This window comes from Ambystoma mexicanum, chromosome 2p (genome assembly GCF_040938575.1).
Source record: "Ambystoma mexicanum isolate Mex_15411 chromosome 2p, UKY_AmexF1_1, whole genome shotgun sequence".
Lineage (NCBI taxonomy): Eukaryota > Metazoa > Chordata > Amphibia > Caudata > Ambystomatidae > Ambystoma > Ambystoma mexicanum.
In genome coordinates, this window is record NC_090923.1 from 577,256,151 (window position 1) to 577,282,549 (window position 26,399).

The 26,399-nt window shown below is 46.2% G+C and overlaps 1 protein-coding gene across 4 annotated transcripts in view; it reads left to right on the forward strand.

Moving 5' to 3' along the window:
- Positions 1 to 26,399, forward strand: part of DOCK3 (dedicator of cytokinesis 3) — a 2,582,899-nt gene that overhangs the window by 1,634,513 nt on the left and 921,987 nt on the right. For all 4 annotated transcript variants that reach the window (XM_069644069.1, XM_069644070.1, XM_069644071.1 and 1 more), the window contains one exon: positions 14,369 to 14,531. In XM_069644069.1, coding sequence (XP_069500170.1) covers positions 14,369 to 14,531 — 163 coding nt within the window. The remainder of the gene's footprint in view (positions 1 to 14,368; positions 14,532 to 26,399) is intronic.

A 26,399-nucleotide genomic window follows, 5' to 3' on the forward strand; every position in this document is an offset into this window, starting at 1 on the left:
GCTTAAAAACCTGAAAAATCTTGAAAGGCTTCTGACAAGGTGCTGGGAGCCGTACTCAAACAAGTTCATGAAGGTCAGGAGGAGCATCCCATATCATTTTTTTCCAAGACGTAAACAGACCTGAAATAATCTAGTTTTCTTTGGAGAAGGAGCTGCTGACAGTAATACGGTCTTGCACCGAGTGGCGCCACCTCCTCCTAGCTGCTCAGGTGATCACATAGATAAGGACTGATCATAGGAACTTACAAGTGCTTCAGTACTTTCATAGTCGCAATAGCAGAAATGCCCGGTGGGCCTATTATTTCTCGTAAAACTGTTTTTTTAACCAATATCCTGGGACCACAGACATGTTCTCTCAATGGGGATTGTTACGCATGTAGACACCTTCCTAAGGAAGATTTGCTCAGAACTTTCCAAGACCTCAACAGGAGAAGCCTTTTGTAAGAAATGGAGACTCATTAACATTGATGGTTTCCTGTTTTGAGAATCTCAAATCTACATCCCTCCTCTGGCAGTACGCCATGAACTCATATCCCTATGTCATGACACTGTAATAATAGCGCAGCGAGCTATAGGAACCTCACAAGACTTACTGAGATGTCAATTTTGGGGGCCATCACTCCTTTAAGATGTTTGTGACTACGTGAGAACATGTGCAGCCTGTGCCCAGACCAAAATACCTGGACAAAGACCTGCAGGGAAACTTCTGCTACCAGAGCTGCCCTCAAGGTCATGGCAAAAAATATCCAAAATTATCATTAGATCGGTATTGTACGAAATTACCGACTATAAAGGTCCGACCCCACCAAAAGACCAAAAACACACACCACGAAAAGTTTGAACTTTTCATGGTATGTGTTTAGGTGTTTCAGTGGGGTCGGACTTGGGGCTAGGGGGGTGTCCCCCACAACAGCCTGCTCACTACAGTGAGCGTGGGTTATGGGGGACACCCCTCCAGCCACCCGCCAAATGAAAAAAAAAGAAAAAGCCAGGGGCTGTGGGGGTGTCCCCAGCAATACCCCGCTGAAATGCTATACAGTATAGTGAGCAGGGTGTTGGCGTGGACACCCCCGCAGCATACCCAAGAAAGAAAAAAAAACAGGGGCTGCGGGGGGTGTCCTCTGCAACACCCCGCTCTATATACTTTACAGTATAGTGAGCGGGGGTTGCTGGGAAAAACCCTGCAGCTGCCCAGAAGAATAAAAAAAAAGGAAAAAGAAAAGGTCCCTGCAGTGCCAGATCCTGATCGCGTCTTCAAAGGTAAGTAGGGTGGGGCATGTTGGGGGGGTGGGTCGGGGTGTGTTCTGGGTGTGTTGTGGGTGGGGTGTGGGTTTGTAGGGGTTTTTAATGTATGATCGCATGGGAAATGTACAAACCGTTTGTGGTTCGTACATTTCTCATGCAAACCTTTCTGTTGCTGATTTTTCCGCAACGGAAAATTCATGCAGATCACATAGATCTACCCATATCAGCATGATGTTCAGTTATAATGGTCACCATTGATGTTTGCACTAAGATGGTTCACTTTTCTGCTCTAGAGAACTGCTTTCAGCCTCACAAATGATCCTCTATTCCTGCAGGGCATATTTTGCTTACACGGGCTATCTGAAGCAATAGTCTCAGATCGTGTCTCAAGTTTTGGTCAACCCTTTGTGAAGTACTAGGTATACAAATAATTATTTCTTCCGGTGATCACTCAGAGTCAAATGACTAAACTGAAAGGGTAAATCAAATCCTCGAACAGTGTCTCAGATGTTTTGTTTTTGCTCGCACAAGATGATTAGGTGTCCCTATTGCCACCAACTACAGAATTCTCGTAAACAACTCACTTAATTGTTACCTAGGCATGAGTCCTTTTCACTGGAATTATGTTTTTCATCCGAAATGTATACCCCTTCGATACAGCATGAACTCCTCAGTACCTTTAGTTGAAACGGTACATGAAGAATTGCAAAGGATGCAACAATAAGCTTTGTGTAATCTCCAGCAGGCTCAACAAGAAATGCTGAGGGGATCTTAAGCATGGTGCCTCACCACAATACCAAATAGGGGATAAAGGTTAGTTGTGGTCTTGGCATCTACTATCCCATCTGACACCAAACAAGCTCCCCTTGCATATTACTGACCTTTTAGAATTCACAAGGTTATCAATCCAGTTGCCTTTTGCCTACAATTGTCCCATACCTGAAAATGCATCCACCCAGTTTTCCAGACCTCCCTACTGAAGCTTTACAGCCCAGTAAGTTGGCTTTGCTGTGGCAACAAGAATCCCCCTCCAATCAGTAGGGAATTGGGAACAATAACTGGAATACAAAGCCCAACAAATGTGTGACTCCAGGTACAATCATAAACGTCTACAATATCTGATAGATTAGAAGGACTATGCACCCATTGAAAGGACTTTGGAGAACACCACACATGTACATGCGCATCTTTTGGTGTGAAGATTTAATTAATGCAGTCCTCATAAACCAGTTCATCCCACAGCTGGACCGGGTCATGATGTCACATTGCGGCAGCTGTGGTTGTTATGGAGCCAATAGATACAAGCCGTTCCCATTCCAAGATGGTGGCTGTGCCGAACCCTTACAGCCATACCAAGACGGTGCTCACATCGGGCCATTCATAGTTGCCACAACACTCCCTTGTGTACCACTTCCTCCCTTGTTGTTCCTTAGTCGTTCCCATTCCACTCCCCCAGCCTACCTTCCTTTCGCTGCTTCCTGTGCATGCGGTGATCCTAGTCCTCGTTGCCTCCTTCTGCCGAAGTTCTACTCTGGATTTTTGCTCCTTCATCATACCTGTGGAGGCTGGTCTGAGTATATTCAAACCAAAGGCTTCAATGTTTTTCTCCCTTCTTGTGTTTCGCTTTGGGGATTGCCCTTTAGGCTCTCTCTTTCTATGTCTACACCTAGATATTTGTATTGTACTTGTTTGTTCATTTAGAACGTGCCAGAGCCGGCAGGCATCAGAGCGCGAAAGATAATAGTAATAATAATAATAATAATAATAATAATAATAATAATAATAATAAATGTAGATGAAACAGAGAGACAACAGGTGGCCACAGAGTAAGGAAAACTGACCATGCTTTGTCAAGTTTAATTGAACAAAAATGTCTTTAACTGTTTCTGAAAGGTAGGCAAGTTACTGTCAATACGCAGATCCCTAGGGAGCTTATTCCAGGCCACAGGTGCCTGGGCCACGAATGATCAACCGTTGCCTCTGGCCCACTTGCTCCTTGGACAACCTAAGTGCATTGTGTGGCTGGACCGAGTTATTCTGGAAAGTCATTTTAAGGTAATGCAGTCTTTTAGGTATCGTGGTGCTTGTCCGTACAGGCATTTGTGTACAATGATATGGATCTTAAAGCAAATTCTAGCATCCACAGAGAGCCAGTGTAAATTTCTTCTGTGGACAGAGATAGGATTGCGTTTAGGTTTACTTTTTGCGATATGTACTGCATCATTTTGCAATATCTGCATCTTTCCTATGCAGCCTTTAGTGGCACCAGCCAGCAAAGCACTGCAATAGTCAATCCTAGGCAGAACAAAAGCTCGTACCAGCGTTCTGCAGTTGGCTATAGAGAAACATGGCTTAACTAGCCGCAAGAGTCTTAAGTGATATTGAGATTTGCTTATTACATTGTTGATGTGGGCCTCCACACTCAAAGAGGGCTAACAATAATACCAAGAGTCTTAACATTGGGGGCTGTTTTAATATAATGGTGGTCTAAGGTGAAACCATTGAAACTAGCAATCAGCTTAGAACGTGCTTGTGATGACCCAAAGATAAGAAACTCTGTTTTAACTCAGTTGAGACACATCACATTTGTCGCCTTCCAGTTTTGAATTGATTCTTAAATTAATGAGATACTCTCAGCATCTTTCGCATAGTTTCCACCCAACTTGTCCAGAAGATCGCACAAAGGATGACAGTATACGTTAAAAAGAGCCAGAGAAAAGCATGCACCCTGTGATACACCACATTCAATCAACTCTGGCTTGGAGCAGGCATAACCCACACAATTGTAGCCATTCTGTTTTTAGAAACTATCTAATCCAGTCTATTGCTTCTCTGGAGCATGTATCTATACTTGCGAGTCTCCAGAGGAGCTTTTCATGATCGAAGGCTGCTGATGGGCCTAGAAGCAACAGCAGCCAAGATTTACTTTTATCCAAAAAATGTAACATTCTGATTGCAAGTCCAACGGGGCACTTTCCGTGCCATTGAATGATCTAAAGCCTGACTGCTTGGGGTGTAAGTTCTTGTAATTTTCCAAATGTTCCTGCAGTTGTATAGTTGCCAGTTTATCAATTATCTCCAGCAAGAATGGGACATTTGTTATTTGTTATAGGCCTATAGTTACTGTAGGTCCTATGGTCTAATCCAGGCTTCTTTATCAGGGGCGTAACTGCCACATTTTTTAGTAGATCTGGCACTTTACTCTCCATGAACGTAGCATTAGCAAAACAAAATAAAAATGGAATGTATAGCTTCTCATTATTCAGAATAATTATGGATAGAAGCACATCGCCAGGTCATGTAGTGGGTTGCATTTTCGTAAGCACCCCCTTCATAAAATCTTTAGAAATAGTTTTAAAGAAAAAAACAGGTTTATTGGATGGAACTGGTCCTTCGGTAGCCCGGTATGAGTCAGTTGATACATAATTGGCTGGATTTTTTGTGATATTGGCATGGGCTGCTCTAGTTTCCTCTGCAGAAACCTTTTGTACTGCTTCAGAGTCTTCATTTGTTGGGGTACATTTTTATTTACTTTATTGTTTTATTTGAACTTTAGGCTTCTCCAGATCCCTTAGAATCTCAAAGAGTTCTTTTGAATCATTTTTGGAGTTCAACATTTTTGTTATTTTTTGCCGTGTGGATCTAATTTCGATACTGTTTCCCTAAGTACTTCCACATGTCCTGTGATGTCTTGTGATTTTCTCCCAGATACCTTTGAATTTTCTTTTTTTCTTGCTTATGTAAAGTAAGTGCAGGGGTATACCACTTCTGGCTGTTAATTATTTCTCAAATTTTCTTAGACTTCAAAGGTACCACCTGGTCCAGCAATTTGGTTAAGGCTTTCTTACATTCTGAAAGCCAAGAGGTGCAGTGAGTTACACATAGAAGGGGTATCCATAAGGTTATTAAGACAGTGCTCCAGATGACCGGGGTGGATGCTGTTAAAATTTCTACTCATGAGTTTCTTAAGGACATTCTGTTTTTGAATCATGGGAAGCGTGAAATAAAAAATCATATAGGAGTGGTCAGACCAGATACAGGGACTGATATCAAGTGAGCTTAGCACCAAATTCTTGGCTACAACCCATTCCAGCACCATACCCTTGTTATGAGTGGGTTCCTTACTAAAGACGGTGAAATCATTGTTAATGAAGAGTAGTTCAAGAGTAGTAGCCTCTGAGTCCTTAGAATTTCCAAACCATCTATTAAAATAACCCAATATAATAGTGCAGGTGTTAGGTTTGTTCAAGGATTCGAACATACCTTAAATTCCTTCATAAAAGGATGGCATGTTGCTATGTGGACGATAGATAAGGATGATGTTCATGCATTTTGATAGCTGTTCATTAACAATCGGACAAGGCAAATGTATCATGCCCTTCAATGAAATGTGCAGAGTGGCTCCTTCAGCTACTCTATGTGCCTTTTATAAGCATCACTCCCTGGGCTCCAGGTTTGATGCTTTTGGCCTTAAGTCGCTGAAGAACATGTTTTCTCATCCATGCAGAGTTGTTGCATCCTCTCTTCCCTGTTCGCTTGTTGTTCATGGTATGATGGATGAACAGAGTTGTTCAAGTTAAACCATGGCCACCCTATTCCATCTCTGAATGTCACACATGGTATTTATGTCTATGGTCTATATATTAACACCAGTCATGTCCATTATCTCTACAGCACTGTCTCAAACCTAGCAGCTCAACCCTTTCCCCTAGACCAAAGTTATCATCTGGGACCTCTGCATTCTCATTAATAAGGTTGAACTCCCTATATCTTTCCTCCCTATGATGGCACACCTCTATACCCACTCTACTTCCTCAATCACTTTCTCTCTCTCTTGATTGTTTCTCTTATCTTCCTCCTGTTTACAATGCTCCTGTGATTCTCTCCTCTACTGTCTCTATAAGTCTACTTGGTGCTGACATCATCTCCTGCCTAAAGTAACACCCTTCTCTTCCTAAGAGTCTCCCAGATCATATCTGCCTCCTTTCTTTCGCCAGCAATGTCTTTATCATTGATCAGTGGTTCTTCTCCACGTTGATATCCCTTTTCTCCTTTAACCCCTTGGTCTGCTCTACGTCTCCTCTGAGATAACACATCTCTCTGGCACAATCTACCTCTCCCCCTCTTTCCAGGTGATACCCCTCCAAAACAGAGCCACTCTCTTACTCCCAAGAAATCATGACCTCCTTCCTGATCCACCCTGCTACTACTCCCCTCCTATATCATCAGAAACTCCTTCTCTAAAACATTTCCTCCTTTCTCACTATACCACTCTTTTGCCTTCACACCACACAGCAATTACTCTTCCTTCTTCGGCTACGCTGTGACACTCTCTGACCTGACACAGGGGTCTAAGACGGGGGACTCCAAAGATCTGTTTCTCTTTTCCTGCCAGTTTAACAATGGCGGGCTGGGCGTCCGCCTTTTAAAGACTAATCTCCCCTCCCATTGAGTGGTTCTTACGGACATTATTTGCACGTGTGATGTGTGGAATGGGCTAGCCTGTGATTAAACCTTCTGTCTGAGGTCATGTGGTTTTCACAGGAGCTAGCTGCCATTTTGTAATATAAAGTGCCTTGGACAGATGGGTATTCTCCTTCCCTCCCACTGGAAGTGCCTCTCAGGTTGCCTGGTTTGAATGGAGACTGTTTGCACTTCTGGTGTGTGATTCAGATGTCAGAAATCCCTGTGGTAAGCTGCAGAGAGAGGATGCGTTTATAAGTGAGTGTTTGCCGTTCCAGCATTGTAATTCCTGTAATGCTTCCAAGAGTGGGAGAACATCTAGTTATGTTTACTTTAACCCTCTCACAGGAGATGGGCATCAATTTCCTTTCCTTAAATGTATTTACAAAAGACATGTTTTCAGTTGCTATAGTCCCATGAGCTGTGCAGGCCCCACCAACTTTCCTTTCTGATCTCCCCGGCAAGGATGCAGAAGGGAACAATCGTGCAATATGCTTGCAGGGGAAGCCAGAATGTGGCAACTATGTTACTGCAGAGAGCAATATATTGTTTCTGTTGTTGATGCTGTGGATCTGGCCTTAATGCTCCCTCCAGACTCTGGGGATTCAGGCCCTGGTTTTCTCTGGGCCCAGGGGTTCTGATGTTCTCCAGCATGGTACACTGGTGTTCTCTTGAAGGTGTTTGTGGTTCTCCAGCATGGGGTCTGGCATGGATTCACATGCTCATGAATATTCCCCGTCGTCAGGCTGGGAATCCTCGGTAAAGAAAAAACCAGTATCAGTTTCGTTTCTGATCTGTCTTTCGTAGTAATAACCAATCACTGGTCTCTGCGTCATACTGACCACAGCCAATGACTGCCCTCTACCTAAGCACCGCCTCTGGCAGCCATCTTCAGATTTTTACCGCACGTTCATGTGTTGGGATCCTCGTGCTATTGCTCTCGAGCGTTAGTGCTATTTTTTCGCGCTTTTTTCACAAAAACTTCGATTCTTTCGGTCAAAAGAGCCTCAAGCTCCACGGATCCTACATCCGATCAACGGGGACCCGTGTCGGATTCGTCTGCGCCCCTCAAGGGTGAAGATTTCGTCGAGCTACACTTCGGAGGACTCCAGAAGCTTCTCAGGCCCGGTCTCGGAGATGGCCCAGGAGAAGGGAAGCTCGACGCCCGGAAAGCTGTTCAGGGTCTGCCCTGGATGCCAGCTGCAGAACGTCTTTAAGGAGGACGAACACTCTTTCTGCCTTTACTGCCTTCATGAGGACAAGACGCACGTGGAGAAGGACTGTGCGTTTTGGGGCAACATGTCGGAACGGACCATGAAGGACCGCCATCAACGTCTCGCCAACTGGCTGGAGGGTAAGAGCCCGTATGGCGAGAAGAAGAAGAGATCCGAGCGGTCTTCTAAGACCTTTGAGGGCGCCCCGGCGACGGGGGCCCAACATAAGGCCAAGCACCGCGAGTCCGCTGGCACCGGGAGCGCCGAACGGTCGGGCTCTACGGGCGCCAGGCAGGGCGCACCCTCCCCGGCACCATCAACCACGAGCCAACGCTCTGGGTCGGGTAAGAGGAAGGCCGAGCACCCGGCGAAGCTCCTGGAGAGGCCCCGGTCGAGCTCTAAGGCGGAGGAGGAGCGTGGCAGTGCCCCCTCCCTCAAGGATAAGGCGGTGAGCGCACCTAAGGTGGTGAAGGCCTTGATCCATCCGACCAAGCCCTCTATCGAAACGGTCGCGGCGGCCCTGGCTCAGCCTGTGGAGGCTGCACCAGTGGTGGCGACCTCAGGGCCCAGAATCTCCCTGCCTCCTCGGAGGGAGTCTTCTTTTGTGCCCATCGATAGGACCCCCGTGAAACCCTCCGTGGGGAAGAAGAAGGGGGGGCAGGGCGTCGTCGTAGATTCGGCCTCAACCTCAGAAGAGGAGCTGATCGAGGTCTTAAGCCACGGCCTAGGCGTGGAAGAAGGCCAGCCCGTCGGAATGGACCCCGACGCAGGTGACGACGACGACATCGTCGAGGATACCGACGGGGCCCCTGCTCGCCCGTCGGATTCCCCTCTGCCAGCGCCGCAAGACAACTCGGCGGCCATTTTGTTGGCCATACAGTCCTTATGCTCCGAGATAAGGACGAGGCTACCGTTACCGACGGAGGAACCTCTCCCGTCGGGGGATCCAGAACCGGGACCTTCTGGTGTTCCCCCTACCAAGAAAAGAAGGATCCATCCACCACCTCCTTTTCAACCGTCGCGCCCCGTCCAGCCCTCCTCCCCGTCCACCCGAGGGGATGATACGGGGACTGACACGGCAGCGACGGGTACGGACGACGAGGCATACGACGAGGATATTCCGTCGTCGCCTCCCACCAGGGCTTCTCCGCCCGACGAGATCGGATCTTTCCACTCCATGATCTCCAGGGCTTCCGAGCTTTTCCAACTCTGCCCTGAGGAGAAGAAAAAGGAAGGCTTCCTTTATCAGCGGCGCGAGGCCAAGAGGAAGACGGTCCTCGCAGTGCCTCTGTTGGACGACATCTGGGATGAGGGCCTTTCCCTCCTCAAGAACCCTTCCACGACGCCAGCTAGAAGAGACCGGTACGAGAAAAAGTACCGGGTCCCGGACACGGCCCCCCTATGCCTCCGGGCGCAGCCTACCCCGGATTCTGTCGTCTCCGCGGCAGCCAGGAAGAAAGCGGGGGGGGTGCGGCCTCCACATCGACTTCCCCGCCGGACGGCGAGGGAAAGAAATTGGATGCTATGGGACGTAGAGTCATCTCGTCGGCAGCGACGACGATTAAAGCGGCCAACGCCTTGGCTATCGTGGCTCGCTACGACAGGGAGCTGTGGTACAAGATAGCTCCCCTGCTGGATTTTCTGCCGGACGACAAGAGGGCGGAGGCCCTGGAGATCCTGCAGGAAGGTGAGGTGGCCTCGGACCACGCCATCACCGTGGCGACGGACATCGCCGACACTGGGTTCCGCCAGCTGGGCAACGGCGTTTGCCTTCGACGTCGTGGATGGCTCAAAGCTACGGACTTCCGGCAGGACGTCCAGACCAGAGTCCTGGACATGCCCTTCGACGGGAACAACCTGTTTGGGAAGACAGTGGACGATTCCCTTCAGGCCATCAAGGCGGATACTGATACGGCCCGGGCCCTTGGAGTTCTGCAGCAACGACGGACGCCCTTTCGGAGCGGCGGAGGCAAGGGCGCCTCCAAAGGTTCCGGCGGCGGTTTCGCTTCCTACCGTCAAGCGGCCCGCTCGTCGTCGCAAGAGGCCTACAGAGGACGAGGCAAGTCTAGCGGACCCCGCCGTCGTCGCCAAGGAGGTCAAGGCGGCAAGGCCGCGTCCAAGCAGGATTGAACCGGCCGTGGGATCGGGCCCCCACCGAAGCACCCCGGTGGGAGGCCGGCTGGCGGGCTTCGTCAGCGTGTGGGAGTCCATCTCCACCGACCGTTGGGTGCTGGACGCCCTGGCCCGGGGCCACACGCTCGAGTTTCAAAGAAGGTGCCCGCGCGTCCCCCCCGTGGCCAGGAAAGAACTTCACGTCCCTCAACTTCTCCTGGAGGTAAAGGCGATGCTCAGAAAGGGCGCCATCGAACTCGTCCCAAAGAGGCTTCGGGGCTCCGGAGTCTACTCGAGATACTTCCTCGTGAAGAAGAAGACGGGAGGATGGCGCCCCATCCTAGACCTGCGACGTCTGAACAAGTTCATCAAGGCGCAGAAGTTCCGGATGCTCACCCTCCAGCACGTCCTGGGTCAGCTGGAGGAAGGAGACTTCCTATCGTCGTTGGATTTGGAGGATGCCTACTTCCACATTCCCATCCTAAAGGGGCACCGAAAATTCCTCAGGTTCGTGGTCCAGGGGCGTCATTACCAGTTCAAAGCCCTTCCCTTCGGACTACGGTCGGCACCCAGGGTATTCACCAAGTGCCTCGCACCGGTGGCGGCGCAGCTGCGCCGCGAGGGGATTCACGTCTACCCCTACCTGGACGACTGGCTCATCCGCGCCAAGACGAGGGAGCTCGCCGTGGTCCACACGGCAAGGACCGTCCAACTCCTCACGGACCTGGGATTCTCCGTGAACTACGCCAAATCCCACCTGGTGCCCGCGCAAGTCGCACTGTTTCTGGGAGCGAGGCTCGACACAGTGTCCCTTCTGGCCTCCCCGTCGGAGGAGAGGACCAGGACCATCTTGGGCAAGGTGCAACGGATGTTGGTGGCCGACGCGGCCAAAGTGAGGTCCATCAAGTCCCTCCTCGGGATGATGTCTTCCTGCATCTACCTCATTCCCATGTGGAGGCTCCGGATGCGCCCGTTGCAAGAATTCCTGGATGCGCGCTGGATCCAGACGACGGGCAGCTTCGAGGAAAGGATCAAGCTCGACGAGAGTTTCCGACGAGCGATACGGTGGTGGGGCACCCGCGCGCATCTGACGGCGGGCATGGACTTCCAGACCCCAGCCCACCAGGAGACTGTGACCACGGATGCCTCCCTGGAAGGGTGGGGAGCGCACACCGAAAATCTGCACGCAAGGGGACTCTGGCTCCCGACGGAGAAGTCCCTGCATATCAACGTCCTGGAGCTCCGTGCAGTGTTTTGGGCCCTCAGGTCCTTCCTTCCGTCCCTCAAGGGCAAGGTGGTGAGGATCTTCACCGACGACACCACCACCATGTTTTACATCAGGAAACAGGGCGGAACCAGGTCCCCAGCGCTGTCCAAGGAGGCGCAGGACCTGTGGCATTGGGCCGTCGCCCAAGGGATTTTTCTGGTGCCGTTTCATCTGGCAGGGATAAAAAACACCATCGCCGACTCACTCAGCAGGGAGCTGCGCTCGTGCCACGAGTGGGAACTACGGCAGGATCTGGTGGATCGCCTCTTCCGACGGTGGGGCACACCCCAGATCGACCTGTTTGCGACGGCGATGAACACCAAGTGCCGGAGGTTCGCCAGCAGGTTTCCCCAGACGAGGAGCATGGGCGATGCTTTCTCGTTCCCCTGGGAGGGCCTGTTCCTCTACGCGTTACCTCCCTTGCCTCTGCTAATCCGGCTCGTCAACCAGCTCAAGAGGTCACGGTGCAGGATGATCCTCGTCGCACCTGCGTGGCCGAGGCAGATATGGTTCCCGGACTTGCTGGACTTGTCAGCGTCCCCGCCGATCAAGCTGCCGGCGGACGCGGATCTACTCTCCAGGGAAGGAGGCGCCATCCTCCACCACGACCCGAAGTCGCTGAACTTGCAGGCCTGGCTCCTGCAGCGCTAGAGTTTGGAGGATACGACATACCGGCCGATTGCAGAGAGGTTCTTGCAAAGGCCAGGGCGTCCTCGACTCTTAAATGCTACGGACACAAATGGAAGAGGTTCTCTGTCTGGTGCCACGCACAGAAGATTAACCCTCTACGGATTACGGCTCCCCAAGTACTGCCGTACCTGCTGACGCTGGCCAAAGCTGGTCTGGCACACGCGTCCATCAAGATTCATCTTGCTGCGATCTCCCGATACACCAGAACCACGGGGCGGACGTCCTTGTGGTCTCATCGTCTGGTGAAAGAGTTCATGAAGGGACTGTTCAGATCGTTCCCGCCGGTGAAGGCTCCGGCCCCGGCGTGGGAGCTCAACGTGGTGCTGACCAAGCTCATGGGACCTCCGTTCGAGCCTCTGCACTCGGCCCCGTTGAAGTTTCTATCGTGGAAAACAGCTTTTCTTGTGGCCATCACCTCCGCACGACGAGTGGGAGAGATCCAGGCCCTTTCCTGCAAGGCCCCGTACTTGACTTTCCACGACACGAGGGTAGTGCTCAGGACGCACCCCTCCTTCATGCCCAAGGTACCGTCGGACTTCCATCTCAACGAACCCTTGGTGTTGCCTGTGTTCTTCCCGTCGCCTTCGTCGCCGGCTGAGAGGACTTTGCACTCGCTGGATGTGGCTAGAGCGCTGAAGTTCTACGTGGACCGCACGAAGTGTTTTCGGAAGACGTCACAACTCTTTGTGAACTTTGGACCTGTCAATTAGGGGAAGGCTCTCTCGAAGGCTTCCATTTCCAGATGGCTCTCCGGCTGTATCATGTACTGTCATCGGTTGGCAAACCGACCGCTGCCTGGCCGTCCGAGAGCCCATTCCACCAGAGCGATCGCTGCTACCACGGCGTTCCTTTCTGGTGTGCCCCTGCTGGACATATGCAGGGCTGCTACGTGGAGGTCGACGCACACCTTCACGAAATTCTACTGCGTCGACCGGGATTCCAGGGAGGAGTCCAGGGTCGGCCAAGCAGTGCTGCGCAACCTGTTCGCCTGAGGTGAGCCTGGTGAGGAGGTAAGATGCTTAATGTTGAGTTTGATGTAATGCTTAATGTTGAGCCTTTGCCACCTCCCGTGGTTGTGCATGTGTGTACTGCTATGTATTCTTTATTCATGAGCATGTGAATCCATGCCAGACCCCATGCTGGAGAAGGAACAAGTTACTTACCTGTAACTGTTGTTCTCCAGCATGGGTCTGGCATGGATTCACATGCGAACCCTCCCGCCTACCCCTCTGCGGCTCTTCACTTGGTCATACTGCCACTTTACGTGCTTCCAAATCTGAAGATGGCTGCCAGAGGCGGTGCTTAGGTAGAGGGCAGTCATTGGCTGTGGTCAGTATGACGCAGAGACCAGTGATTGGTTATTACTACGAAAGACAGATCAGAAACGAAACTGATACTGGTTTTTTCTTTACCGAGGATTCCCAGCCTGACGACGGGGAATATTCATGAGCATGTGAATCCATGCCAGACCCATGCTGGAGAACAACAGTTACAGGTAAGTAACTTGTTCCTTATCCCACAATGCTAGGTATGAGAATTTGACACACTGTCTCCCTAGTGATTCTTTGCTTAAAAAACAATGCACTGGGATTGCAGAGAGCCAAATGTATCAATTGGAATGATTGTTTCAGCCACAGCAATAGTCAAGGAGCAGTACTGTGCTGGTACAACTGTTGCTGACCATGTTCATCCGTGGTCATATATGGAATGATGAAAAGAAAAACAAACATACCAGACAATGTTAATGTTCATGTCTATCCTTTGTTATTCATGGATATCCAAACTCTTTAGGGTCAGGGTTAACCATGCATGTTCAGCCATTTACCATTTGTGTTTTTCAATGGCTAACCATGGACAATCCATGGTCATCCATGGCCATTGTCCATTGTTGACCATGTTGAAACCATGGATAAACATGTTTTGACCTTGAACTTAAAACAGGGTAAAATTACTTCTTTTTTGCAAGCACTTTCTGGTGAGCCTGGGTATAGGATGTAGCATCACTGAGTCTTCCACTGGCATTCCAATATCACCCTTCCCAGACAAGACCTACCAACTATACACCTTAATGTATTAGTGGAGACAGCATCTGACAATAATGCATACATTAAGGACTAATACCTGTGTATGGATGGAGCTCTGTCTGTTCACAGGCTTCAATTTGTTCTGTAATTTGGAAAATGTACTATGTTGTCTGTACATTTGCTATAAATATCCCTGAACTTTGTTTAAAAGGGGATATTGGGCTACGAGTGTGATTGTCAAAGTGGTGTGTACGTTGTACTTTTCCCTGACAATAGCATATTTCTTTGAGGACTGAGACCTCGCTTGAAATGTATGCTTATGTATCCAGTCAACCATACTTTCTGTGTTTTAGGAATGCATCAGCTTGGGTTCGGGAGAGCCAAACAGAAGCCAGTACCACTCTTTCGTACTATACCACAGCAACAGTCCTCGGTGGGGGGAGATTATCAAACTTCCCATTCCTATTGACCGGTTTCGAGGATCCCATTTACGTTTTGAGTTCAGACACTGCTCCAGTAAGTACCTCATTGGCAACGGAACTCATGGAAAATGTCTCCCAGATCTCCCAATGTTTCTAAATGAATTAATTATTAATCCTATGCACTTAGGCTAGACCGGTTTCAAGTTTCCTCTTCATGGTGGGTACTAGGTTGGCATCCAAAGGACAAAGGATTAGAAAATGTTGAGTTGGCCACATGCAATAGTATCCTTGTGGGCGTGTAATCAATGTTGTTATAGTGTTAAGTCACATGTTCTTGGGTGAGGTTAGCCTGTAGCTGCTCACTAGACCCAACTGCTATGCACAAACTCTCACAGAAACAAAAGGCTCAAGAGCTATTAGCAGCTGGTTTGTTTGGCTGAGTGCTGACAGTATTTGCTCCATAAAAGATGATGTTTACTTTGATAGCCCATCCATTAAAGGGAAGATCAGCCTGAGTCAAATGACTGCATCTCTCTTTCATTCTTCTGATGTCAATATATAAGTACCAACCTCGATCGAGTGATATTAATAGTATGCAAATGTTCTGGGGTTAATTTACATAATGTCAGTTGCTGTAGTGGCCCTTGATGATTACTTCATTATCCAAAAAATGATGCGTGCTATGAGACATTGCAATAGTATTGTACTGATTGGTTGCTTGCTCTTTGGTTTGTTTTATTGTTTCACACTGATCAACTAATACACATTGTTTTATATTACAAATGATGCATGCTATGACACATTTAAGGATCTCCAACTATTTTAAACACTGACGTATGCTCTGAAGTGAGAAGATACATAATATTGAAATAAGTCCTCTGTTCTTGCATTCATCTCCCTTCCCTATTGGATGCAAGCCTACATTCATCAGGCTTGCAAAGCAGGCCTTACTCTAAGAGAAGTACTCTTACATCCAGCACAAATCCCAATGGTTGTGCTACACCTTAGGAAAGGTCAATGCTGCGTGAAAGATTCCATTAAATAAAGAAACTGAGGGGAGGCTTGGTGGATATGTAGTGTGAAGGCATCATGAAGCTGGACACAGACAGCAGTTAAACTATTCAAACAAAAACATCTTATTAACATAAATGTCAGGATGGAAAAAGGCCTAACTTTCCCTACACTAAGGTGGAATTATGCTGCCTAAATAAACAAAGGAAATTTTGAGTCCAAAAGTTCTTATTAGGAATCTGTCTGTGTCCAAAACCTATCCTTGTCCTCATCACCAAAACTATACATTGTTTAGGAATGTCATCAACCAAAGAAACTGTGTTCAAAATAGGGATCTGAGCGCCTTCCAGCTTGCAGCTTCCATCCCCAAGGACTGCATCTCTTCAGCCATGAAATCTCTCTGCTGGCTGCAAGGATCAAATTCAAGGCCCTCTGCATTATCTACAAGGCTTTCTGTGGCCTGGCACCCCGCTACATCCAACGTTCCCTCCCCAAATACCTCCCTGCTAGATTCCTTCGGTCCTCTAACTCCATCTCTCTGCAGGTCAGATGTTACTCCAAGCAGAGAGTGGGGGATAGATCTCTTTCATCGACAGGAGCCTCCCTCTGGAATGGCCTTCCTGCCCCTCTCAGACATGAGCCAGATCTCCTTAGGTTCCAGAAAGTGCTCAAGACTTATCTTTTCTCCGCCTCCTTCCCTTTCACCCTCCCTTGCTAATTTCCCCCTGTCGCTGTGACTATTATCATTTCATCCCAGTTTTTCCCATCGTGTTCCAATAATTTTATATTGTTCTGAGAGTCTTATTAAATCTTTCCACTAGACTATCTGTCTATGGATGATACATCGATGTTCTCAGAGTGACAATATGTAATAGTTCTTTAACTTCTCCCATCAGCTTGCTCGTGAAAGTAGAAGCCTTATCTGTCAATATCTCATTTGGAATCCCCAGTCAAGAGAAGAAACAGAGTAGGTGTTTCAGGATCTGTTGTGTCATGTTGGCTCTCAGTGGGAAGGCCTCGGGATAATGAGTGGCATAATCTACAATAACCGGAATATATTTAATCCCAATCTTAGAAGTCTCCAACGGTCCCACAATGTCCATACCATTCTGGGAGAATGGAACTTCAATTATTGATACTGGTTTCATGGGGACTGCTGGTGGTATATGCATGCTGGTTTTTTAACAAACTAAACATGCTTGGAAAGGTTTTAATATCAGCGTGAATTCCAGGCTGGTAAAATGTATTTGTTATAGGTATAATGTATTTGTTATACGTGCCTGAGTCTTGGACTGCCCAGATGGCCTCCCGTTAGATGGGAGTGCGCTATCTGCAGGACCATCCGCTTGTAATTCTTAGGGACCACCAGCTGGATGTTTACCAGACCCTCCAAAGTGGTATCTCCCCTATAAAGAAGTCTGTGTTTAAAAAAGTATAAAGGTCCCCCTTTCTCAAGACACTCTGATTCCAATACTGCTTTAAAAAATGCCTAGGACACCAAAGGGTCATTTCTCTGAGCAAATGTCTTAGGCACTTCCTCTATGGGTTTTCTGGGTTCAGATTTGGGAAGGTCTTCCATTGTTTCTTTTGCCTCCCCAAATCCCTGTGTCCCCCTGTCAGTGCTTCTTTTCCCAGATTTTTCCTTACATCTGGGAAACACTGATTTCTCAAGTACCCCCTGCACAATCATATCATCCTGATGAATTTGGAAAGGGTCCTTTCCATGGTTTTGTAGCAATACCTTAACATCTCCTTGGAAGTCGGGATCTAGCACTCCCTCTAAAACATCAATCCCAGAACACCAATCTACCCTGACTTGGGTGTTAGCCTAATGTCCATATCAGGGGATGGAATCAATATCAAATCAGTGGGTATCAGTATTCTTTCACCTGGAGGAATTGTCTCATCCCTACTACTACAGATATCAAACCCAGTAGATCCCTTGGTGGCTATTGACAGATATGATGGTGTGGCGCTTAGCTTCTCATATTTTAGGGTCCCCCAACTTGTATCAGTTGATTCGCATTACACTTCTGACACCATTTGGGAAGGCATCATGAAGCAAGACACAGACAACAGATTCAATAATCAATCAAAAGCACTTTATTAACTAAATGTCAGGATGGAAAAAGGCCTCACTTGCCTTATACTAAGGTGGAATTTCCCTGCCTAAATAAACTAAGGAAATTCTGAGTCCAATGTTTTAACTTAGGAATCTGTCTGTATCCAAAACCTATCCTTGTCCTCATCACTTAAACCATGCATTGTGTAGGGATGTCAGCAACCAAAGCAACAGTTCCATACAAAGTCTCAAAGTTTTATCTTCCGTAGGTTCAGGGTGGTACAATTTCACACAATCCTTGCGTGTACCTTCCCCCAGGTTCCAGTACCACAATTCTTCAAAGTAACACAGTTCAAATATTATCAAATCCTGAGGCTCTGTTCTCAAGTTAACATAGATAGTTCTTAACGTCTCAGGGTTCACCTCCCCAAGAATTTGATTTCTTCAAACAAATACTCCTCACTGTGTTTTAATGCAAGTTTTTTCTCAATTCAGCATTCAATACGCCCCTCTCCTTGGCTCAGCTTTAAAGTTCCATTCAATTCGGGACCAAATACACATTGGTTTAGCTTAATTGAGAAATACTGTAATTGTGAAATACTGTTCATTTCAAAATTCACTGTGTATTAAAGTGAAACTGCCTGGGACCCTCTCTGCCTGCATTCGCTAGTGTCTCGGTGTCCTTTGTATGGTGGAATGGCCTGCAGCAGTTTCTCCCAACAGTTTGCCTCTCCTGGAATATGGTTTCCTGCTGCTCCTGTCTACCTCACACCCCTACTAACCACACGATCCTGTGATAATAAGATGGTTGTATCCAGCCTAAAGAAAGGTTTTCTTGTTGGTCCAAGTAATTGATTTTCACTGAATGTTTTTTTAACATAAGCATTTTTCTGAGTGTTTTGCATTTATGAATTAAAATATGTATATCTCTATCTTTCTGTCTACATACATTGATTGACATGAAATATGGTACTTTTTTCAATTGAACACACCTAGTACGTGTGTAGGCGGGTAGCTGTTTTTGTGGTATCCTTTATTTACACGTGTACCATTTGTCCTCCACCACACAGCCCCCTAAAAAAGAGGACTAAATAGCTCTAATTTTTGCTTACTACCCCCTCATTTATGGTTCAGCTGTGGGATGTTGAAACAGTTGAAACAAACTGGCAACCCTTTAAGAAAATCTTGGCTCTCTAATGGAGCTTAACATCCTGCAGTTAGAGGAAGAAAATGTTAAACTTGATATTAATCCCCACAAAACTGTCCTAAGCATTAAACAAAAGATCTTAACATGATTTGGTTATCCTGTCCATCATCAAAAACTTATTTTCCAGGTTTGACCCTTTTTAGATACCTTCAAGGTATCGCTCTACAATATAAAACCCCTCAGTAAATGAAATTTGATAGTTAGAGCAGAGATAGATCTGCCCCATGACCCCTTTTGAGGTGTCAACCCTACTCTTAGGAGACCCACCCAAGTCCCAGTAAAGCGAGAAGTGTTACCAGATTCTGTTCCTTCACTAGGGATAAGTGAACCAATAGAAATAGACCCACACCCTGAAGTAGAGGAAGAGTTGTTTTCCTTCCTCGACCAACTAGATAGAGACTTTGATACATTATATGTTGAACAAGTCATCCATTTCATTGAGGAAAAAAGGCCTCGAAAAGAATATCGAGATGGCAACCCTAGAAAATCTTTTAGCCCAGATGACTGTCCGTCAGATCCATGCAGAGGCAAGATTCCAAGCTGGGCTGGATATAATTGCTACATCTTCCAAGAGACCCATATGACAACCCAGGATCTTACAACTCTATAGAGAAGCGGAAGACCTTGGGAACTTTTTCCCCAACTTTGAGCAATTGGCCCGACAATTTCACTGGGAGGATGAATTAAAAACCTTTTACCTGGCTACCCAAATGAAAGGAGAAATCCAGAACTCATATCAGTTGTTAAATCCTCTAGGAACAACACCTTTTTATGACGCCAAACAATGGTTGTTAAAGAAGGAGGGTCAAGCAGACAGTTTTTATAAACAGAAGCTCTGAAGTATAAAGTTACACCCCGATGAAACACCAGTGAAACTTGTGACCAGAGTACAAAACACTTTGTCTTCATGGTTAGGGAAAAAGTCTCTACCGGAAGTGTTAGAAACACACACCTTACAGCAATTCATAAATTCCTTGCCCTCTTACTTGCAAACAGTGATTCTTCAATTGAACAGGCCGAGTTTAGCATTAGCCACAGAGACAGCTCAGAACTTTGTGGATGCAGAAGCCAATAGTCATCTAAAGAGTCTCCTTAAAGTTGAGGAACCTAGAAGGGACACAAGAGGATTTTCCAGTTCCCACTTTTTCCGGGTAAAGTTAGAAACCAAGATGGTCCTTACAAACCCATGGTGGGAGATCAACCCAAGGGAGAAAGGAAGCCTATGGTAATTAGAGAAAGAGGAGGTAAGACCTGAAGAGGAACAGATCCCAAGACCCACACCGATGGTGTGTTTTTCGGATGAGCAACTAGGACATCTGGCCTCACAGTGTCCTTCCAATAAGAAGGAAGAACCAATGAAAATTGGCTACTTGGTAAGAAAGGATTGGGAGGGAGAAGATGTAACTAAGAAAGATGTGGAGACTACTAGTGTTGGGTGGGACCCCCAGGTATGCCAAGGAGTGGCTGGGTCATCTGACTTCGAGGGCCCAACACCTCCCCCAGAATAAACAGATGACTCAGCCAACAGCAAGTAATACTGTGGTTTATTGCAAATAAAACCAACAGGGATCAGTACAAGAACATGGGAATTCTATGGTACATCTCAGCTCTCCATAATGACTGGCATACGAGTATGTCATCATCACCTAGGCCCTTCCCCAAAAAACCTATCATCACATGGGATTGGGTATCAAGAGCACTATTACCTATGGGAGGACCCTATTGAGGTTATTCTACTGGTCATTGCATGTCAGGTGGCTGGCCTGTCCTGTCCCCAAGAAACTATCTATTACATAGTTGCAGAGTAATGGGCTTACCATTGGTTTGTACCCTTTGCCATCCACACCTGTCTTTCTAAACTGAGATTGGTTAGAGCTGATATCTCTTCACTAGCAATCTTTTATTCATCAGCACTCCCTTTAAAACCCATGATTCTGTGTTAGTATATGGGGTCCTGGTTAGAGCTGTAATTGTTTCAGGGTGTAAGCAGATGGCAGTAATATCTAATTTAATATATCACAGGGACCTGAGAAAGGGAGCCCCCATCAAGGTCACCTGCATACATGGAGATTAGGAGATTTATCATAGGACCCCAGTCACTGTCAGGGTTTAAGGGGTCCACTGAAATTAATGCTGCTGTCATTCCAGGACTACCTGAAGAGACAATAATGGGCACTGACTTCCCCAACTTCAAAACTATCCCAGAAAAAAGCCAATAAGACATCTATTCCATACTCCCCAATTTACTCATGGAAAAAATATGGGATTTCTTCAGTAGGACCTATTTGGAAATGGGAACCCCTGATTAAGGAGCCTCTTCTGTATATATGGGAGATTGCTGATTATCACCCGAGGGATAGCCCTAGAATGGCAAGCTGACTCTTTAGGGGAAGGGTATGGGATGAATCCAAAGGAGTCATCACAGATTCCCCAGGGAGATCCTCCTCCCATTTGGTCAGGGAACAGAAGCTGCTATCTGATCCTTATCCTGGGGGTGCCTTTATGAGGGGGGATCTCATGGGAGGAGACAACTACCGGGGAGATGCCATAACTTCATTGGATGAGACACAGGATAACCCCCCTTTCCCATGCAGATTACCCTTTGACAACCAAGATGTTAATTGCCTATTGTCAGCTAATGGTTCGCCCTTGTAGAAGAAGTCAAGAAGCCTTTTCTCTATACGACTCTGATCATGAACCCACCTTTGACCCAAAAACCCATAACTCATACCTAACAGATTTTGTTTCTAATGTGCCTCTATGAGAAATCCATTAGAAAAACCATCTAACAGTTAAACATCCTAAGCAACCATGGACTCCAACTCCCATATCCACCCAGGTACTGATATGAGGAGGAGGAAGGGGGTTTGTGCAAAGTGACAGGAGCTCGAAGTACAACATGCATATTAGTTGTTTTTCCAAATCTTCAGTATGCAGAATATTTAAAGATGGCAACAGCACTATTGAATCGAGCAATGAAGGAGAAGACATAGCCATCCATGATGAGGCTCATGAACTCGAGGCACACCAACAGAGCTGGCGAAATGGGGAAGACTGCTGTTATAGGAGGAGAAACGCTGTCTGCGAGAAAGAAGGGCTGTGGAGACACTGAGAGCCGCATAGGAGCTCCTAGAGTTTGGGCCGCATGAGGCGACAGCATTATCCAGCCTGGGCCAAGAACGAAAGCTGGCTTGTGACGGCAGAGCCACATGGGGCACTGGAAGAACATCTGCACACTCCAAACTGGAAAGCATATTAAGGAACCACACCACAGAGGCGCGAGCAGCATCAGAGACACTGGAAGGAACTGGTCCGTCTGCCCAAAGCAACTGGGGACCCTAGGGCGTTCAGACATGCACTCACAAGTGTTTGAATGGTACGAGATTGCTAATGCAGAAAATACACAAAGTTTGTTTGAATGCCGTCAAGGCAAAGTACAAATTCAACACCCAATAAGAAGAATGTTTGAATGCAGACAAGGCAAAGTGCAAGGCAAAGTTTGTTTGAATGCAGACAAGACAAAGTACAGATTCACCACCCAATAAGAAGAATGTCTGACTGCAGACAAGGCAAAGTATAAAGGCAAACTCCTATCAGGTATAGATGCATGAGATGCCAATGTGGGGAGAAGTTTGAGTTAGTGTTACCCTGGACAGATCGACCAAGCACCTCATGTGGTATAATCAAAGAACTGTGATAATCAAAGAACTGTGAAACGCATAAGAAGTCCTGGCAAGCGAGTACACCAGGCAGCTGAAATTGTATAAAGATTCTTGGCAGGAGGGTATACCAGGTGATCTGCAGATTTATAAGAGATTCTACAGAAAAACAATTATAGAACTTTTTGGTTGAACAAGAACTTTGTGAGTCCAGTGAAGACCCAAAGGAACTGTTAGCTAAAGAGACATTTTTGCCATCCTGTTTAAGAAATCAGGGTAAGGGGACCACCCTCTGGATCCAAGGGTCTTTACCTCGGAGAACATTATTGTTGGAGTTATTCTTATACTTTTGGTTTTGAACACTTTTGCCAACATCAAGTTAAAGACATTTCATTACAGATTTTGTTGTTTTGTTTATAATGTGAGTGTAAGGATAGGACGTTTTGGACACAAGGACAGCTTTTCAGTTACTGACATTCTGACACAGACAGAACCTTATTTTTTATTTTTTATTTTATTATAAATGATACAGTTTAGTTACAAACTTTTTCATTCGTCACTCTCTAGAACTGTACATATTTTTTACATCTGCAATCTTGGTTTATCTTTCAATTTCTGCTGTTCAGTCCAAGTCCATATCCGATGGATCCTCTTCGCATGTGCTGTTTATCACAATTTGCCATATGTTTTTTTTATGTGATTTTCTGCTCCACATTTTTTTGCAGATTCTTTTCCCAATCTCTTGCTCTTCTTACTGCCTTGGACTCCATTACCTTATCCCAGAATTGAATCACCCTAAAAACAAAGGCTCTGTTATTTCCTAATACTATCTGTGCCCATCGTTCTTCCGTCTCCGGGTGGGTCATCTCTTGTGGAAGCATATCTGCAAACAGTTGTCTTTTAGCGGTAAGAGCTGGTCAATCCATAATAATATGATATATTGATTCCAGTTGATCCACCTGTTGACAGAATCTACATTAAGATTCCCCCATGGGAAGTTTTTTTGATATTACTAGGACTCCTCGTGTGGGGAGAAAATTAAGTTGCATTTGTAAAAATGTGCCAGGTGCGTGGTGTGGTGAAATAATGTAGTTATTAAGTCCAGTGGAGATTTAGATAACAGTTTGCATAAAACATATTACATTTAAATAAATATGGTAACATACAGGCAAATCAATAGTTGAATATTGGGGAGGAAGAGGGAGAGAACGGAAGAAGTGTCAAAACTAGGTTTGTTGGTTAAAGTTGGAACAATGTAAGTTGTTCTGAGTGGTGAGGTGTCCTCTTACCTAGTGGTGAAGGATAGTTGCCCCGTATGGGGTCCTGAGATGATGTGCGTGGTCAGTCCAGTGAGTGACAGCTGGGCTCCTCAATGGGCCTGTAATTAAATTTTACATTTGAGTCTATATAAAGGGAGTAACCCTTGAGTTAAGCTATGAATGTGCTGGTGGCCCGGATGTGATCTGGGTTAGGTGTCCCACTTGCTGCAGTGTGAATCTTGAATGACTGTCTGGGCTCATGGCTGGGGAACTTCCAGTGTTGGATAGTGGGTGTGGGCTGGGAGCAGCATATCTGTGAGGGGTACCTGCTGGAGAGGGCATGAGAGGTCCCTGTTAATTGGGGCTGGGCCAAGGGGGTCGGTTGCTGTGGCCCGGTTTCTGGCCTGGCTTATGCAGGGAGACGTGGCCCAGTTTCTAGCTGCGCTTCTACGGGGAGCCATGGTGTATCAAGAACCCAAGCATGTGGGCTGGTTTGCGGTGGCTAATCCCGTGTGTCACGGCACTTCTAGCCGTGAATGGAACTAACATCTGTGGGGAGCAGTGAAAACAAGAATGTTGGTGTTTTTTATTGCTGGTGATTAACGCTCTGCAGTGCGCTCAGAGTATACCCGTTCTGAACGGTATGAGTGTGGTTAAATTCGTATTCATTTTTCAAGATAGTGGTCCATGAGGTGGCTATTGCAGTTGTATTAACCGACCCGTGGAAATTAAAGTAAGGGCCAAAGTGCGGAGGAGTCTGCTCCTTAGGGTGGGCACTAATTGAGACACGGTGCGGGAGGTGTCTGTGCTGGGGAACCTGCTGCTGGGAGATATCGCGTATTGCTGTGGTTGGCAGGGCTTACCTGTATTCTAAGTCTAGCGGCGCCAGTTTTAGTCCATTTGGAATGTTCTTCTGGCTCTATTTTTCTTGTGGATTTTATATTCATTTGCAGCTGTTTTTCCTTCATAATAATGTGTTTATTGAAAGCGTGAGCATGTCTAGTTCTTTATTTTCTTGTGTGCCCTTTGTTGGACCTAAAGTGTATAAGCAACCATTCATATTCCAGTTTCTCTGCATCCTTCATACTTATGTTATAGAATGTTTTCGTTCAAGCCTTCGATTTGAGGATCTGTAATGCGTAATTTGTTTGTGCCGATATTTAGTTCAAGTTCAGGTAGTGGTTGCCTTAATGCCCGTTCTTGATTGATCTTCCATGCCATGGTTACTTTGTGATTGTAACTCTTTGTAGATGGAATCATTTTTATTTTTCTATTTTTCTCTATCAGTCCAGCTGATTTATATATATATAATCTAGGTATTCATTTGATCCACCTCTTGACCAGGTTTGCTTTGCGGGTATGTCCTCTCGCATGGTTCCATTTATTAGTACCATGTCTCTCCTTGTCATCTCATTCGTCCATATTTGTGCTTTAGATGTACATTTTTCAAAAGGGATTTTGATCCCATTTGCATAAAACCGATGTATATTCAAATCGTCACACAAGATGACTTCCATCTGATTATAACTTGTCTGTGAGTCAACAAAAGAGACACCACAATATCACGACAATCTAAGTCCTCAACGTGACAGAAGGGCCCAAACTCTGAAGCAAGAGTGTTGTAGACCCATAAAAAAAATGTTGTGGCAGGAAAGGCACCCAAACAGTAAATAGAAGCTAAGGAAAATCAACTCACTTTACCGATCTTCGTAGACCCACGATGGAATGCAACAACAAATACATTGAGAATTGAGAGATTAGATGATGTAGAAGATGATTTAATTTTCAATAGAACCAACATCCTACGTTTATTGCATGCAATACCCCAATTACACTCTATCAAATTGGAGGACATTAAATTGGTCGAATTTATACAAAAAGAAATAAAGGATAGAGTGGAGATCCAGTTTAAATTTCAACAAATCCCTGAGAGAGTGATAGACAATACGACCCAACTCCATGCCCTAGGATTTCAATGCTTAGCGGACTGCCATATAAGAAGAAGAACATCACCATTGGCCGAAAGGACTCAATCCGATCATAGGAAAGAGAAACTAGGAACAAGATGACAATCTCAAAACTCTACAGTATTAGAGACAAATACCAACAGACAAGAAGAAGAAGTGGAGGCAGATTCACAAGGACACAGGGCACGTAGATGGAGACGAAACGACAACTAAGGAAACCAATGGACTACAAACAACTAAACAAAAGATCACAAAGAATCACGCGGCCATAACAATTACAAGCTTCAAATAGTGCAGCCCTTAATATCTGTTCATGGAACATGAGAGGCTCAACACATCTTTTCGAAAATGAAAACAGAGATTTCCTAAACTGAGATGTCTCCAAGAGACGTGGATGAATAAACATCCAATTTGTGATGGATATCTAACACTCATGAACCCGGAAATAATGATATCAAAAGGCCGACCATCTGCAGGATTATTAACTTTCATAAAAGCAGAGGCACATTTGGAGATCATGGAGACATAGAACCCCAACCCCTTTACTCAAATTACCATCCTGGAAATCAAACCAATTAATGATTAAAAGGGAAATTGGGGAATGAAAAAACATAAGGAAAAGAGAAGTGCGGTATTGAATTTGTATTGGAACAGAGCTGCCATAACTGACACTGTATTTGACACTGTATTTGCTGCCAATGTTTGATATTTCCTGCTGATCCGACCATTGTTGGGACCTCTCGCCCACATTTTGTTGTTGGATCTGTTGATGTAATTTGTTATGTTTATTTTTTGGA